Consider the following 17,162-nt stretch of genomic DNA (forward strand, 5'->3'; position numbering starts at 1 on the left):
TGCAGGGGTTTTCTGGTAAGGAGCAGTTTTCTGTTTAAGGGACACTGGCTGGTTCTTTGCTTTTGTGGAGGCAGAGGATCAAAATGCTCCGTGTTTGTTGTGCCTCTATCTTAACCAGAGCCTCTTAGAGAAATAAAACAAAGCTTCCAAACCTCAAGATTCCTGAATTAAAAGAATAAATTCTTTGTTTCCTTTTGCATTTTTTACAGATTATTTCCTACGCTTAAACATGATGTAACTGACAGTAATCTTCATCTTGCTCTCCGTCGTGTCAGCAAACAACAGGCTGCTGCAGGAGGTCTGATTTACTTCTACAAACAGTCCAACTAATCAACGTAAAAGGTCCAGTTAGACGTTAACGACCTGTTAACTGTCGCTGTAGGAAATGTTCTGATCTGGAAAAGAAATGAAGGTTAGAATGGGGACATCCTATAAAACAGAACAACTTCAGCAGCCTGGCATCTATTTCCTCTGAATCTCATAGAGAAGCAAAAAAAAAAAAAAAGAAAACATCTCATTAAAAAAACAATATTTCACTGCTAGTGATGTCATGAGGAACCTGGTTCCTGTTCAGTCATATTAGAAGTTCTGTGCGTCTGACTTTTAGAAAGTCTGTGAGAGATCAGTTGTCATGTTTTCCTTCTCAGGTCCAGTGATCAATAGCTCTGTAAGCAGGCTGGGACCCGATCAGAACTCTAAAACAGTCTGAAAATAATCCAGTCAGTCAGTCAGAGGTCCAGCAGGTTCTTTTCAATATTATCACCTCATCTTCCTGGTTCTGTATCAGTCACCAGCTCAATGGACCCAGGTCTACAAAGAACATCCACTCAGTGCACTGATGGATCTGATTCTGAAGAATCCTCCAGGGGTGGATGATTCTGACCCAGTTACTGTCCGCCCTGCAGCCTGGAGTTCAAATGCCGCTGCTTGTTAATGAACTCTGACATCTGCAGCCGTTCATCAGGAGAGGCGACGCTGATCCAGATTGCATCAGCAGGGCCTGAGGGCACCGTACATGCTCAGTGCTCCTCATAACAACACTCCCCTGAGGCCTCATTTATTAAACAGAGAGGGTCATCTGTGTGCTCATACAGACACACTCCTCTGCATGGTGTCAGTCTGATCTGTTGGTTGCTGGGAAAGAGAATCTAAAACAGTCTTTCTTTCTCTGATATGTTGGATGAAAGAATTTAATAAATAAACATTCCAGATCAGAGGCCTGTTTCACAAAGTAGATTTAAGAAACTCAGACTCAAAAACTCAACTCTGAATTTATCTACCCAAAGGTTGGAAACCGGGTTTTAGCCATTATAAGTGGAGTACCGATTCGACAAGTTACCATGACAACAGGCAACAAGTACGCCTATTTCATACCACTGAATCTAGAGATTATTTTTAAATGAAAGAGCAACAGTGCTACGGCTGCAAAGGAGAGGGAAATGGCTTGGGAGAACATTGCTGCTTGGGTAAGATTATATAAAGTCACTATGGCAGGCTGTTTTTACATTTATCCTCTCTGTTGTTTGATTTTTAAATCACAAAAATAAGATTCTCCCTGGTCAAACTCATATTCCTAGTCAGAACTGTTATAAAAGATTTTTTAATATATATTTTTGCAGCAAAACTGAATTTCAGAAAGTAGGAAAAAAATTGTACTAGTAAAAATGAAGTTTTATATTTCTAGAAATGTTTACACATTTTAAGTGGTTGTCATGTTATTTCTCAGCTTGATATATTACAGTATGTTTTTATATTATCTGATATGCATTTTCTTTGTAGTCAAAATGACACAAATTATGACCAGTAGCAATATAATGTTAACATCTGAAATATATTCTAGACATCCAGAATGTTTAATTTAGATGTTTTGACAAGTAAAATATTTTAGATATCAGAAATACATATTTACTCAAACAAATGAATATCTAAACAGCCTGCCATATACTGTTGTACGATGGAATTATGGTGGAAATTAGTATACTGGTAGAATGGCAGTGGATCAATGTATTATATTTAGGTGAACTCACCTGTCTGCTGGTGAAGATGAACTATAGATATGCTGTTCAAACAAGTAGGGCCCATGCATCATCTCATGGGGTTCCTCCTCATTTTGATTCTCTCCTCCATTACACAGTAAAAACTAAGTGGCTGTTTGACTGTGCAGTTGATTTCTATAATGCTGTTATCACAGATCAGTGTTCTGTCACTGATATTCAGTTCTGTTAACTATTATTACTATTATTAAAGAAGTCTCTGTATTGCTGCAAAAGTGAGGACCAATAAGGTTGTTGATATTTTTAATGGATTGTGAGGTGAAACAGTAGCGCTCAAAGACACATATCTGACTATGAAAGAACTATACCGTCTGAGATTCCTCTCCCTATAGATATTTAATTCTCTTTGAATTAATACTGTTCATTCTTTAATTGGATCCTTGTTTAAAAGATGTGCTATTTTTGTGTTTGTAATATCTAATATGTCAAATGGAAAATCAGACCTACTGACTGATTTTCAAATCTATGACAGAACTGTGCTGATTAAATCAGGAAATAAAACAACGTGATTGGCACAAGATTGGGTCCTCAACCTCTGTGTTTCACAGGGGTTGAGGAAACGCCCTCTTTGTAAAACAGACCCCAGGACATGCATCATAGTGATTTCTGGTCCATCATCAGAAAGTTTTTAACATTTGAGAAATTAAATGTTTTGTAGATTTAAAATCCTCTGGAAAAATAAACCTGAAAGGAGCTCCTGTCATGTCCTTAACCAGAGTCAGAACCACACAGCATTCTGGTTCTTCTCTGATCCTTATTAGTTCTGATAGTGTCAGACCGGATCAGTTTCAGCTCTGTAATAAGCTGTAGTAATATTCATCATGTCTTCGCCTTATCTAAATTGCTGATTACATGTGGCAGGACAACATGTTTGTTGTCTCAGACTGCTAACTGTTAACGGGTCGGAGCAGATTTTGAGCTCAGAAATGGATCCAGAACAGGTCTGTCATGGATGATGGTCACCTCAGCAAAACAAAAAAAAAGATCTAAACTTTACTAAAAAAAATTCTTAAAATATGTGTATTTACGCTTAATTTTAGTGGGTAAATAATATGATCCGCAAACTGGAATTAGTATTTTTACCCCCAAAATAAGATAAATTTAATACATTTGAAATAAGTGCATGTTTTTAAATGTAAATTGCCTTCTTGGATTAGCAAAGTAGTTCACTTATCTGCTCAATTCAAGTAAAAAAGCACTTATTTAAAGAAAATGTGCCATTTAGATTACTTGCAGTGTGATTTCACTCTGTAGTCATCATTCAGTTTGTTCAGGGGAATTCGGATCATTTACTCTCACTGATCTGATCTTATTATCAGATGTTAATGAGTCATCAGACTCAGAGGCTTCAGCTGACCCCCTGCTCTTCACCATCATCTTCATCAGGAGTCAAACATGATAAAACTGTGATAAAACCATATCAATACCTCACAGAGCAAACATTTCCCATTTTCTCACAGAAAGCTAAATATCAATAAGCAGTTATTGATCAGTTGCTACTTTGCCATCAATCTGTCTCCACACTTTTGGATACCGAGCAGAAGAGTTTTGGACCATCTTGAAGAATGAATAAGGCAGCACAGAGAAAGCATTGTTAACAGCGAGTGCTGTTTGTGTAAATCCGTCTGTGATGAACAGGCGTTGTGATGCCAGAGGACTCAGACTGTGAATCAGAGCTCTGCAGAAACAAACAGCCTCCCCCCTGCAGCACCATAAAGGCTGCCGTTTGGTGATAATACCTCTGTCTGGAGAGGGACCCTTGAAGCTTCAAACGGTTTCTGTCTGTGATGGGAGATCTGCTTTCTCTCCACCAGTCAGGTTCTGTTCATTGAAGCTGCCACATGTTTATGATTCTGAACTTCAGTTATTTCAGTGAGGGAAATAAAACAGCATTCATTAAATATTCACTTCATCAGTTTAATTCACCACTCTTGTTTTTGACGCTACATAGATCTAGTGTTGTTTATGGCCCTCCATCTTTTTGAAGGTTTTTCTTTAGCAATAACAGACAGTGGTTAGAGATTAAATGCTTTCTCAATCAAATGAGCTCTATGTTCCTTCAAGCTTCATCTTTAGGTCTCCTTTAAAGTCTGCAGGTCTGGATTAAAGTAAGGGAGCAGCCTACGCTGAAAGATGACCTTCTTCAGAGGCAGTCAGACATTTTGGAGTTGGCTTTAAAATGTTTTCTTCCCAAAACAGAAACACAAGGAGTTGCTATAATGTAAGATTTATTTCACGAAATGACATTTGCACAGAGCTTTGTGCAAACATGCAAATAAGTCTTGTTTTTGTGTTTCTGGGCACCTTTCCCCTATGTGTGCTGTAAAGAATAAATAATCCACGGTTCCTTCTGCTTCAGGCACTAGATTCCAAATGGAGGATATTTGCTAATGAAGATATATAGAATAAATCTTTCATCTAGAGCGGAGGTCTTCAACAGGGGGTCCGCGACCCCTAGGGGGTCGACAGAGATAATGCATGGGGGTGACAAATGTTTTGGTTGATTACACTTTTTTTTTTATATTCCCCCCTGCAATTTTTTCCACTATTTGAAATGTCTTTAAATACACATTAACATGAATTCATCAGACTGTAGTAAACAGATAAATGGAGGCAGAAGATGTCTTTCAGTCATCAATGCACACATTCAGCGACACACAGGAGCTCTTTCAAACTGGGCACTGTTTCATTCTCAACACCTGTCCCATCAACCAGGAATAAGAATCAGAAATACCTTAATAACCCCAGGGTGAAATCACTTTTGTTACATCACTAAAGCTGTAATAGAGTGACTATAGGACCAGTTTGATAGAACACAATTTCATATAATATAATTAGGGGGTCCCCGCTCCATCTCGCCATCAGTTTGGGGGTCCTTGGTCTGAAAAACGTTAAAACCCCTGGTTTAGAGTGTTATTGCTCTTTCTGCATCAATGCACACTTCCTTAACCCTATAATGCCAAACGGTTTCTGAAATGTTTTGAGTCTGACACCTTTTGCATAATTTAATGGTAACAACTTTGCTAAAAATCCTAGTGTACACAATCAGATATACCTGATAACAGAGGGCAGAAGACTACACAAAAAATAATCTTGACTTATCGCATAGTAATTAATTATTAATATCAAAAATGTATTTCTGTTTTTTCTTTTTACATATTTTGTTAAAAGGCCAAATAACGACTTCAAACCAAAAAAAAAAAGTTATTTTCTGTTTTGTTCTATTCTTGGATCGGGCTTTAAAGGGTTAACCTTTTTTTTATAAACTCATTGAAGAGCATGCTGTTTTTTGGATACTTAAATTTTTATAAAATTTTAGCAAGCACTTTACAGTTAGCTATATTCAAGAATACAATGATTAAAAAAACAATAATAAATCTTTCATCTAGAGCGGAGGTCTTCAACAGGGGGTCCACAGAGATAATGCATGGGGGTTGCAAAGGTTTTGGTTGATTAGACTTTTTTTTTGTTAAGTAAATTATAACATTTCTTTATAGGATTTATAAAAGATCATTTAAAAACCCACTGCAGTTTTTTGGGTCAGTGATAGAAAGAATCTAATAGTTCTTATAAAAGATTCTAGCTGCACTTTTTTTTTTGATCTATCATACATTTAGGCTTGAACAGATCCCGCTCACTCCTAATATAATTGGTGAGTTAAAATGTGTCTTCAATCATCCTTGTATATCACAAAGGCCTGTTTAATCGTCTCCATGGTTACTGGAAACCAACTATCTTTGATAAAGTCATTGATCAGGGTTTATTTCAAATATTTTATTAGAAAAACAGTAAAAAATGGGTTGAATTAACCTTTGCAGACATTTGTTTACAGTAGAACTCTTATAAATTCATCAAAGAATCAGAACCAGAACATGGACTCTGCTGCTTATTCTTGCTGTTAAAGTAAGGAAGCTGAGATATTTCTGGCCACAACTCAGTCTCTTAATCTCAGCTTAGATCCAGAGTGGGTCTTAAAAGTTCAGTTTGATCTCTGACCAGAACTTGTTTTGACCCAAACCCAAGATGTAGTTGAAGCAACCAGCATTGTGATGCTTTCAGGGACCTTCAGCAGCCAGCAGAGACTGGAACTGTGACTTCAGGGAGGACCAGGAGTACAGAGAGGTGTCCACCTGCAGAACCAAAACCAGACAGACACAACTTTCCTTTAAATAAAACTAAAACTGAATTAGCAAAAAAAAAAAAGGGGGGGAATAATGATGGGGTTACCATGACAACATGTCTACGGGCGAGGTCAGGTCTCTTGCAGAGTTCCTGTAGCCGCTTACAGAGCTGCTCAGGGGTCGAGTACAGGTACTGATCTGAGAAGAAGAGTAGAGAGAGGTCAGGTGTTGCAGACATAGAAGTGGAGCCATCTCCAATGTGTTTACCTGGGAATATTTCAGGATACACCAGAGCCTTTGGACACAGAGGGAAGCATCCGCAGTGGACGGCTTCCAACCTGAAACACGTCAGAGACTCCAGATCAGATCAGATCAGATCAGATCATCAACACTCTGGATGGAATCAGGAGGAATCAGGCTTCTGGTTCCATTAATCAAAGGAAACAGGTTAGTAGTGCCATAGTAGTGCACTACTATGGCTGATATTCGCTGCAGGGCCTTAATGAGGTATGCTGATGATCTGGATTCAGACAAAACCAGATACAATCCTAATAAGTTTCAAAGGGTCGGCCTACATGACTCTTCTGTTTCCGCTTCAGAACCTCTAACAGCTGAGGCCGTCTTATAGGAAGCTAAATCCTGGAATATCTGGAAGTGTTATGAAATGACTGAAGTTACAGATATGGAAAACCTCAGATAACCACCAACTCATATGGGTAACCTGGATCAGGCTAAAAACCAAACCAGTAAAATTAGTTAAAATGTTATTTTTCTACAGGGTTTGAATTTAACAATTGGTCTTAATGCAACATTTTAGGAGTTTTGCATTTTAAAGTGAATTAAAAAAAAAACAAAAAAAATCACTCAGGATAAGGTTGATGAGCAGACCAGAAACGAATGAGAAAATGTAGAAGTTATCCCCGCAGACTCACAAAAAACAGGATGTAAAAATGAGCAGAAGATTAGCAAGATAGAACAAGGATGTTTCAGAATAGAACTGCAAGGACCTGATCCTTCTTTACTCCTGTTTATTTAATAATATTTTCAGTTCAATCCAAAAAGCTTGTATTAAGATTAATTAAATGTTTCAGACAGGCCTTTGCCTCTTGTTTTCTTTCTACTCAGAAGTCCCAGAAAGTATGTCCTTAGTGACATCAGTGTTGCGTCCTTATTAATAATATATTTTATTCTTCAGTAGAAAGAACATAATAAAAAAAATAAAAAAAATACGATTTAGTGGAATCTTTTTTCAATTTTTGTTTCCTCACCCTTAAGATCTTTCCTTGCTGCTCATTCTTATGCTTTTCCTGCCCATAATTCACTGGTTACTCATCTTAACACTTCAGCTTTTCTTTCTTTTGTTTGTCGTTATTCAAAACTTACATGGCCACTCCGAAGAACTCGTGCCTGGCGGTTGACACAACCACGTCTGCCTCACAAAGCACCTTCAGATACTGGTCCTTACTGGACAGGAAGCCCCAGTTCAGGATGTTGGACTGGAGGAGAATCTGGGAGCAGGAGAAGATCTCTGCAGGAGGAGAAAACAGCTTCACCATGCTAGGAAGGACGCAGAGCTCTTATAGCATGCCAAAAATTAAGAACATAAAAAGTTTAATGAGATTATGTGGGGGGGGGGGAAAGAAACAGAGTGATTCCTAGAATATAATTTTGATTAAAAATCAGTAGAAACGTGTTCCCGTCATCTCTCATCATCCCTGTTCTCCCTCCTCCTCCTCCAGGAGGTTTATGTTGGTAATTAGAGGAAGAGGACAGTTTGATGAGGACAGATCTCTCTGATTAAACTGGCAGAGTCCCTAACAGGTGAAAGTGATCAATACTCAGAGCTGTTAGTGAAATCACTCAGCTCCTAATGTGATTGGCTCTTGGCTGATTTACTGCCGGCTGTTTGTTCTGCACTAAAACTTTATGATCCAATAACTCGGAGTGGGCTCGGCCCGCTAAAACACCCACTCATCAACACTCCATCACATCGTTATTAAAACACTGAAACACACCCAGTGGAGATACAGCTACCAGAACACAGGTAGGCCCACACCTGAAGCCGCGGTTCTGGTTCTAGCCTGGGTTCATCAGGGCAGAATGATACTGAAATATGCTAATCCTGCAGAACAGCAGCTTCCAGCTCCGTCTCAGTGGATACCTGGCACATCAGTGAAAGTCTCTCCCAGCACTGACAACTTGAAATCCAGCTGTTTTTCCTTCAGTTTGATCAGAGTGCTGAAGAACAGCTCAGGGTTCTTGTCGTGTTCCCTTAAAACACAGAGAATGGGAGGTTTAGTTTGGACCGTTAATAGAAACTGCACTGCTAGCTGATGTGTCTGGTAGATTTCAGCATCTTAATTCAGCTGCTGACCCTTCCTCCCTAAGTTAGTAATACTCAGCCCCCTGTCTGGAATGGCTTTACTTTGTGATTAAATTAGATAAAACTGAAAATGAGGACCAGTGCAGTTTAAGCTAAAGTTATTCCATGATGATCCATAAAACTGATGATTTCAAACAGTTCACTGGAAACCTACTAAATGTAAAAGACATGAAAGACTTGATGAATCCAGAACAAAGTTGCAATTCTTCTCACATAACTAAACACCAGTTTAAACAACACATAAATCCATGATTCCAGACAGAATAAAACCACCAGATCCACCTGATTCCAACCAGGCCAGACTTCATGATACAAATCTTAGAGTTTATTCTAAAGGGTTCAGTTCTTGAGGTGAAGCTGAACAGAAATGCTGGACAGACTGAGGAGGCAGCCACACACCTGTGAATAACCAGGCTTTAGCATAGTTTTAGGAGGTTGCTGTCACAAAAGTGAATAATATTGGGTTTTATTAGATTGAGCCTGAGGTGAGGTTTGAAGTATATTTTTAGCAGAACTGAAAATCCTAATTTCTGTTTTTACCCCTGAGTAAATTAATAGTAAACTGCATCATCATCAAGAACAGCAGAGAAGATCATTGGGGCTCCTCTTCCCTCCATTAAAGACATTTCATCCCAGCATTGCGTGTCCCGAGCCCCTAATATCGTAAAAGACCACTCACACCCCCAACATGGACGGTTCTCCTTGCTGCCCTCAGGGAAGAGACTTCGAAGCATCTGATGCAGGTCCAGCAGATTTCATAACAGTTTATTTCCCACTGCCATTAGACTGTTGAATGTTATGTAAAATGGGTTATTTTATATATAAAAAAAAAAATACTGAATGTTAGAGCTGTGAATATACAATCATGTTTGTCTTACTGTTTTATGTATTTATGTATTTATTACTGTTTTCAAGGCTGCACTTTAAAAAAATTAAATTGTCTAGTGCTGTTCTAAACGAAATTTCTTTTTGTTTACACTTGTGTATACAAAATGACAAAGTAAATCTCTCTAAGTCTAAGTCTATCTAAAGGACTTTTAATCTGATCCTGTTGCTTGAACTATTTTCCAACTAGGAACTGTATTCCTAGTTGTAGGAGGTTCTGCTACATAGAGTAACAGAACCAGTGATACTACAGATTGGGTAGAACCAGAACTCACCACCTGTGAGGCCACACGATGTGTAGAGGCTTCACCTGGTCCAAACACTCTGGGTCCTGACCAGCTGTCGGGGCACTTCTGGGATCCGATGGGGGCTGATCGGGAACCTCCCCAAACCTATGAAGTCAGAACCAACTGATGTGATAACCTTCAGGTGAACGGATTCAATCTGTTGATGGTTTTGGTACCATGACGTATGCTGCTGATCGGTCGGCGAGGTGACGATCCGATGATCGCTCTGAGGCGTCTCTGCAGAGCGGCAAAGACATCTCAGTTTGTGTTCAGGCAGCAGACTGAAAAACAGAACCAGAACCAGAGATATGGGAAACAGAACCCAGAGAAACAGGGACAAATAGAACATGACAGCGCCTTGTAGTCTGACTGTTTGTTCCCCCGAGGACGTTGGAAAGCAGGATTCCAGTGATCCATTTGAGGAATGAACAGTCTGACCGCAGGCTGTAAAACCAATCAGATTATTGACGATCATGGTGATGATGTCACCTCTGAGTTTGATTAAAGATGAAGGTCAACGATGGCTGAGGCTGCTGGGGTTTATAATCAGGGTAATAATCAGACAGAGAAGCTGCAGCGAGGACGAATCGCTTCGCTGCACATGTAGAGTAAGAAATACAGAACTTCATCCTGCTGTTTGGTTCTGCAGAAATAAACCCAGATCCAATAGAACCTCGTCTGATTCAACAGCGGTTACACCGATGACACTGAGCTGATAGTTATTGGAAAAGGGTTAAAGTTGATTATAATGACAATAGAGTGAACTCATTTAAACCGTCTAAACTGAATCAGTTTATCAAACTTTAAAAACATACATTTAGACGTGACTAGTTTTTTTTGGTTCTGTTGAATCAGAAAGTTGTTCGATAATAAAGCAGATAGTTTACTGTATGATTTTTGGATACTCTGGTGTTCCATAAAATTGTTTTAAACAATAAAAAACTTTCTAGAAGTTTTTTATTGTAGAAGTTTGAGAAATGTTCTGTTTTCTTCATCCTGATCCTTCCACGGATCAGAACCCCTCTGCACATTTAATCCAGTCTGACACTTTTTGTTTTTGCTGCCCCCGTCACATAAGCTCAGACTCAAGAATCAGGAATCATCCCTTGCTGAAGTAGAACAGTAGAAGAAGCCCACAGATGCTCGCTGTGTGACATCATCATTGATCTCGGAGGAGTCTGGGTTCAGCAGTAGCCATGATGGATGGAACGTCTGTTTCTCTCTGCAGAACTCGATGACTATTCAGTTATAATGACAGTGTGACTGATGGATGAAGGTTGTCACAACAGAGACCACAGAGGAACAGTCAACATAGCAGACTCAGCCCACATGGATGTTTCATCCTCCAGCTACTGGTCGCACCTGGAAGCGGTCAGCATCACTACGCTCATCCAAACCACTGAGCAGGAAATGTCCCATTTAATATAAATTAGAGCTACTTTTAATTAATTTTGCGCCAAGAGCTGAGCTAAAAGGTTAAAGAACCTCATCAGCATTGATTTCAATCAAGTGTTTTTAAACCAGTGAAACGTCTGAGACCTGCAAGAGGACCACTGTTACAGTCAGTCACCAGGCTGACCTATGTACAGCAGAAACCCACCTTCTGATGTCAGGGAACTGCACCGGGTAGCTGAGGACCACACACTTAGGACGGATCAGCCGGTCCAGGTCTTTAGGTCTATGGTCTGGGATTTTCTTCATGAATGACCGAATGGAAGACAGGAAGGACTCCATGTTGAAGCGGGAGTTAAAGGCCACCACATCTGACACCAAACTGCAAAGAAAAACCAAATCAGAACAGTAGATTGGAGGGGTTCAGATGGTCCAGGATCCTGCAGGACTCTAACTCCCATCAGACGTCTGCTAATGATCCCTGCTGTGGTCTGATGCTGTAATGTGGTTAGAGAAGACAGAGTGCCTGCAGCTTATTGATGAGCTGCCAGCTGATCAACAACAATCACTTTTACAGTCAGACAGCTGATCGATAACCTGAACCACTTTAATTAGGCACAATCAACCAATCAGATTGCTCAATCACTAATCAATCAGAGGGCCTCATGAAGACAAAAAATAGCAAAATAATCTTAGTTTATTATGAGAAATGATCAATCAGGCCGTATGGATATATATTATTCTACAAATTTAACTCTTCAGTATACTGCTGGACTAAACCCCATCTGGACCAGAACTGATCCTTATACCCCCCCCGCACACACACACCCACACACATGATCCTTCTGATGGAGCTGGCGGTTACCATGAGAGCACCTGGTTGTATCCATACTGGAAGTCCCTCTCCTGGTCCTTACGAACCGGATAGACCAGCTGGTTCTCATGGAAGTACAGGATCTTCTTCAGCCGGGCCAGATCAGGTCTGAGAGCAACCAGCTCGCACAGGTTCAGAACCGAGCTGCTAAACAGAACCCTGTGGAGAACAATACACCGTTAATAAGCAAAGGAATTCCTGCAGAGCCAGAGAAGTGACAAAGCAGCTGATCAGTGGATTTTTTTCTGCTTTTTCTGTCTCACTTAGTCTCTTTAAATCTTGTTTGAATGTGGTTTTATATCAGGGTTCCTACAGCATAAGGCAAGTTAAATTCAAGACTTTTTAATACTTTTTAATGCCACTTGAAATAAAAATTTAAGACCAAATTCACAAGAAACACAAGAAAAACCTGCTTGCCACAACTTAACCCAAAGGTTTATTTTAACATAAACCACTGCACTAATGTTTAAGATTTTGAAAAGTTTCCCATACAGGAAGAAAGCTAAAAACACACAAATGACAGATATATTTTAACAATTATTTAACTGAATTCACAAACTTTGTTTTAGAAGGGAACAAAATAAATCAGTTTTAAAGCCACAACATAACCAGTGCTAAGTCTTTTTTGCAGCCATTTTTCTTTGTATCGTTTTCTCAGTACGTTTGATTCGGTGATAAGTGGAGGCGTTGCAGAGACAAGGGTGGAACAAAACTGAGAAATACCGGCTGTTTCTCGGTAACTCTATTTTGACGCTTTGTGTTTCGCGCTTCGCATGTGCGACTCCACTGCCTTAATTCCCATCGTTCTGAGCTTGAATGACTTCTTGAACAAAATACACTGTGCCTCATGTATGTTCCCTGGTACTGGTTTTAGCCATGGAGAAAACTCTTGGCTGGAGCCAAATATCGTTACATGTACACATGCTCATATTTTCCAGACAAAAAGTTAAGGGCGCATCTCCCAAATATCCTGGCCACAACAACGCTTTTATTGGTTCCGCTATCGGGACGGAACCAATAATGGCGAGCCATTATTTTTTTTAATAAAAAGAAAAAAAAATGTAAATTTTAACGTTTTATTTAGATTACAAAAAATAAATCGTAATAAAAATAATCCTATTTATGATGTTTTAAAAATTAAGACCTATGAAAGACTGATTTAAGACATTTTAATACCAATTAAGGCCTTAATATCATTTTGAAGAATTCAATGCCTTTTAAGACTTTTTAAGGACCCGTGGGAACCCTGTATATTGACCCTGATGGAGACACTAACAATGTTCAGTAAAATTTTGCTGGAATGATGAGACATAAAATGAGAAAACAATCTTGTTTTGTTCTTTTCTGGCTCCATTGTTTGAATGTGGACCATCAGGTCAAGTTGTTACAGGGATGGACCCCTCTATAATTGTACCTTCAGGTCACACTCATTCATAAGTTCTTAAATCTCTGGATGCAGGACTACGTTATACGGGCCAGTTAGACTGACTTCTGATGGCAAATACGTCTTATAATGTGCAGATGAGCAGTGACCACAGCCATTCAGATAACTGTGATGCAATCTCTTTTTGAAAAGGTAAAGCTCTTTCAGCAGCCAGTTGTTGAACATTTAGAGATGTATGTAAAATCGCAATATCTGTTAAAAATAATCACAATTTAGATTTTTGGCACAATCATTCAGCCCTAGCTGAGACTATGATGCTTTCAGATATTGGTTGGACTAAAAAAATATGAGTCATATTATTTTCCTGAGAAAGCTGGTTTTGTTTGAGAATGATTCTACCAGCAGCAGGAATCAGCTGATCCAAACACGCTCAACTTGCTGAACTATGAGGTCCAAAGTGGAGATTCTCTTAATCTGCTGTTTTTTTTTATTTCCTAGAGCTGCACAACATATTAAAATTACAGCTTTTCTCACTACATCAATATGTGTGAGAACTAAAACTCAATCACAAGGGCTGCTTGACTCCAATATTTAGCACGATATCTTAATTCTTTAAACAAGTTATCTATTTTTCCATATTTTTTATTAGTGAAGTCTGAATTTTTAATCGTAAACATTTTAATCACAACCATAAAAAACAAGCTGTTTTATTCCCTAATATAATGAACCCAGGTCTTTATAGCATCAACATCTCTTCATCCTCAATCTTGTCCAAAGGTGGGACATTCGATTCCTAGAAGGCGGTTAAAATCCTGCAACGTTTTGATTCCTCCTTGGACCAACACATCAGAATCAGAATCAAGTTTATTGCCAAGTAGGTTTGCACTTACAAGGAATGTGACCATGGGGTCACCTGAATTAAATGGCTGAATTACCTTCTCAGCATGGGGCCAATTTCTCCAAAGTTTTCTTATCCTCTAATAATTTGATCCAATTGTGTTGAACCAAGGACACATCTAAAAGATCCAGGATACCAGCCGTCAGGAAGGGGAACTGCCCATCATTGGCTTCATGTTGGAACCATAGACACATGAAACTGATCCTCTTATCCTCCATCAGATCAGCAGCTTCAGAATTCAGACGTTCTGAAAGCAGCTGGCAAGTCTTCCTCCCGCTGCTCCTCAACCCTTAACACTTCCAGCAGGACTGGGCGAATATGTTCTGACCTAAACAAAACACTTTCTGAGGTGCTCTTGGTTCAGTTTTTTCATCAAGTTTAAGATTTGCTTGAGTGGATTCACACCTGAATGTTACAAGTTAAAGTTCACTTACAAATAGTACGATGACAAAGCTCCATGAACCGAGACAGCTGGGCTGCGACATTAGCTCAGTGCATTATCAAGAAACGCTTTAGGAGCTACTATGCAGTGTACTAAGGCTCAGCGGCGCTTGTATCTTTAATGAAAATTAAAAATGTTTCATGTTGACTCCTTACTTAATGAGTGAGTTTTAATGATTTCTTTTATTTGTTTGTTTGTACCCCTCATCCTGAAAGAATACACAGAGTAAAGAAAATACTGCTGCAAAACTGTAGGGACACTCACCGTACAGTTTGCTGCCACTGCATGCAGATACATGCAGATTTTAAGGATTTCAAATGTTTATTTTTCTCTTTTAGCTTTTAACTAAATAAAACCAATTTCTGTGCCCAATCCAAAGGCTTATCAAAGGAAGAAGAGGCAGTGTAGGTACCAGATCTGTCGGGCCCTGCGCATGCCAGTGACGTTACGCTACACTGGCTGAATGCTGCCACATGTAAAATATTGTGGTTGCACAGAAAACGAAAATAACATCATGCAGCATCAGTGTGCAGAGTCGGGAGCATCTGTAGCATTAGTCTAATGATCGATGAAGTTTTACTTGAATGATAACAAAACTGATAAGACCTGTTTATGGTGAACAAAGTAACTGCAACAACATAATAAAAAAGGGGAGAGCTGGGTAGCACTGTGGCTAGCTGTGCTCACTAGCTAACAGGTTAGCCTGTTTTATCTCAGTCAGTTAGCCATATTAAGCTAAACTACTTTTAACTTTGTGTTAACAACAATGTTCGTTTTCTAATAACTGTTGTTTTATTTGTTTGAAATCTAAGCGAAAGTCATTTACTAAGATGTTCCATTTGTCCTTCCCTCCCCTCAGATCTTAATAAAAACAATAAAAATAAGCTGAGACTTTCTCTGTCACCTTGGTAAATGTCAGAGCTCAGTCTGTCTTAGAGGGCAGTGCTTTCCTTCAAGACTGACAATGATTGGTTTCAACTTTTGGCTACTTTAGATTGCATGAAATGCAATTAAATATAGAAGGTAATAATATGTTGTGAGTCCAGAAGAGATTTGATTCTTAAGAAAGGTGTGCGATATAGTTTGTCCGAGTGGAGTTGCCATATGATGACCTCATAAGAAGGGGCGGGCCCCGAGCAGATCTAGTACCTACAGTGGCAGTCCCTGGATAGGTCGAATCACAATCCGTAGACACCTTTAAACAATCTACCAGCAAGAATGAGACAAAATAATGCCAAATGTTCTTCATGGAATGGTCTTCTCAATGAAGAAAGAAACCTCAAAGTGCCAGAAACAAACTTTTTTTATTTGGATATTGGTTGTCTACCTTAGGCGTTACCTGCATGGTGCCACATGTGTGCCTCTAACCTGTATGTTGAACAGGCAGGAATGGTCTGACTGAAGTACAGAGCTGCTGTTCTCGCTCTCCAATGCCATTTTTTGGCAGGCAACGTGAAGACGGAGCAGCCATCGATGTTTTCCTTCAGAAGGTCAATCAGCTGTTTGTGAGAACCCCCATAAAACGCCTCGACCAGCAGGACGCTGGGGGAGCCGCCGACCTGATTGAGAGGAGTCAAAAGTTAGCTGTCGCTTTTATTAATGTCTGATCCACATCTGATGAGGTCATGGGTGCAGGACTTTGTATTAAGTATTTACACCTTAAATTTTTTTTTTTACCGAGCTCCTATTTGGAGACTGTATATGGTAACAACACAAAGTGGTGTATAACTGTAAAGTGGAAAAATTTTAACAATGATTAATCTGTTTTAAAATTTTAATTTCAACAGCTTGTGAAATTATATTAAAAACAATAACTAAAACCCATTGAAGATTTAAAGCAGAATTAGGTGATAAAACAGGAACCCAAACTTTGAAAACCTGTCAGATCTGTTTGTTCATCTGTGAAGAAAAACAGAACTCCCAACAGAATTCCCAAGACATGTCCATCAGACAAAAACAACAGTCTGAGCAATGAGAGCAATAGTGACAGTCACAGCAGAAGCCCATGGTGACTCTGAAGAAGCTCTCAGCTCAGATGGGGGAATCCCTCAGTTGTGCACTTCAGAAATTTGACCTTTATGAAGATGTGGCAAAGGAAGGACATCCCTTAAAAGAAGAGTTCTAAAAAGTTCAACTTGAAAGTTTACCTCAAGCTCTTCAGAGGACAGCAAACATGGTGGAGGTCACATCCTTTTCTACAACAGGGACAGATTTCTGATCAGAGCTGAGGGAAAGATGGCTTGTGGCTTTGCACAAGTCTTAATTGGCCTGATTAAAGGCAAAACTCGATCCCTACAATGTAAATGTTTCCTGCCCACCCAAAGGGCAGACCTTACGGTTTAAATGTTCTCCATCCAGTTTAACTGAGGTTAAACTATTTCAAAAAAAGAAACAGGAAAGAAATCCAGTCCTTAGAGGCAATAAGCTCGGAGAGTTAATCCA

At 39.3% G+C, this 17,162-nt stretch overlaps 1 protein-coding gene across 2 annotated transcripts; it reads right to left on the minus strand.

Moving 5' to 3' along the window:
* Positions 1 to 5,795: 5,795 nt before the first annotated feature.
* On the minus strand, positions 5,796 to 16,297 carry gtdc1 (glycosyltransferase-like domain containing 1). Of its 2 annotated transcripts, XM_038307818.1 has the most exons (10): positions 16,060 to 16,297; positions 11,988 to 12,155; positions 11,331 to 11,504; positions 9,907 to 10,011; positions 9,719 to 9,835; positions 8,337 to 8,446; positions 7,559 to 7,703; positions 6,443 to 6,513; positions 6,282 to 6,373; positions 5,796 to 6,184 (listed from the first exon to the last, which is right to left on the minus strand). In XM_038307818.1, exons 1-10 carry the CDS (start codon positions 16,155 to 16,157, stop codon positions 6,110 to 6,112), a joined length of 1,155 nt encoding a protein of 384 aa, XP_038163746.1. In that variant the 5' UTR covers positions 16,158 to 16,297; the 3' UTR covers positions 5,796 to 6,109. The 2 variants fall into 2 exon arrangements, with proteins under 2 accessions (XP_038163746.1, XP_038163747.1); XM_038307819.1 differs by lacking the exon at positions 16,060 to 16,297 and having other exon boundaries at positions 11,999 to 12,138.
* Positions 16,298 to 17,162: the final 865 nt, after the last annotated feature.

Source organism: Cyprinodon tularosa, unplaced genomic scaffold, assembly GCF_016077235.1.
Source record: "Cyprinodon tularosa strain WSP-4 unplaced genomic scaffold, ASM1607723v1 ctg620, whole genome shotgun sequence".
Classification (NCBI taxonomy): domain Eukaryota; kingdom Metazoa; phylum Chordata; class Actinopteri; order Cyprinodontiformes; family Cyprinodontidae; genus Cyprinodon; species Cyprinodon tularosa.

Excerpts from the sequence above, each read along its gene's own strand:
- gtdc1 (XM_038307818.1), bottom strand. The coding sequence starts at position 16,157 with ATGGCATTGGAGAGCGAGAACAGCAGCTCTGTACTTCAGTCAGACCAT. Across the intron at positions 7,704-8,336 it reads GACTTTCACTGATGTGCCAG|AGATCTTCTCCTGCTCCCAG; the intron begins GTATCCACTGAG and ends CTCCTCCTGCAG. Across the intron at positions 6,185-6,281 it reads CCCGTAGACATGTTGTCATG|GTGGACACCTCTCTGTACTC; the intron begins GTAACCCCATCA and ends TTGGTTCTGCAG.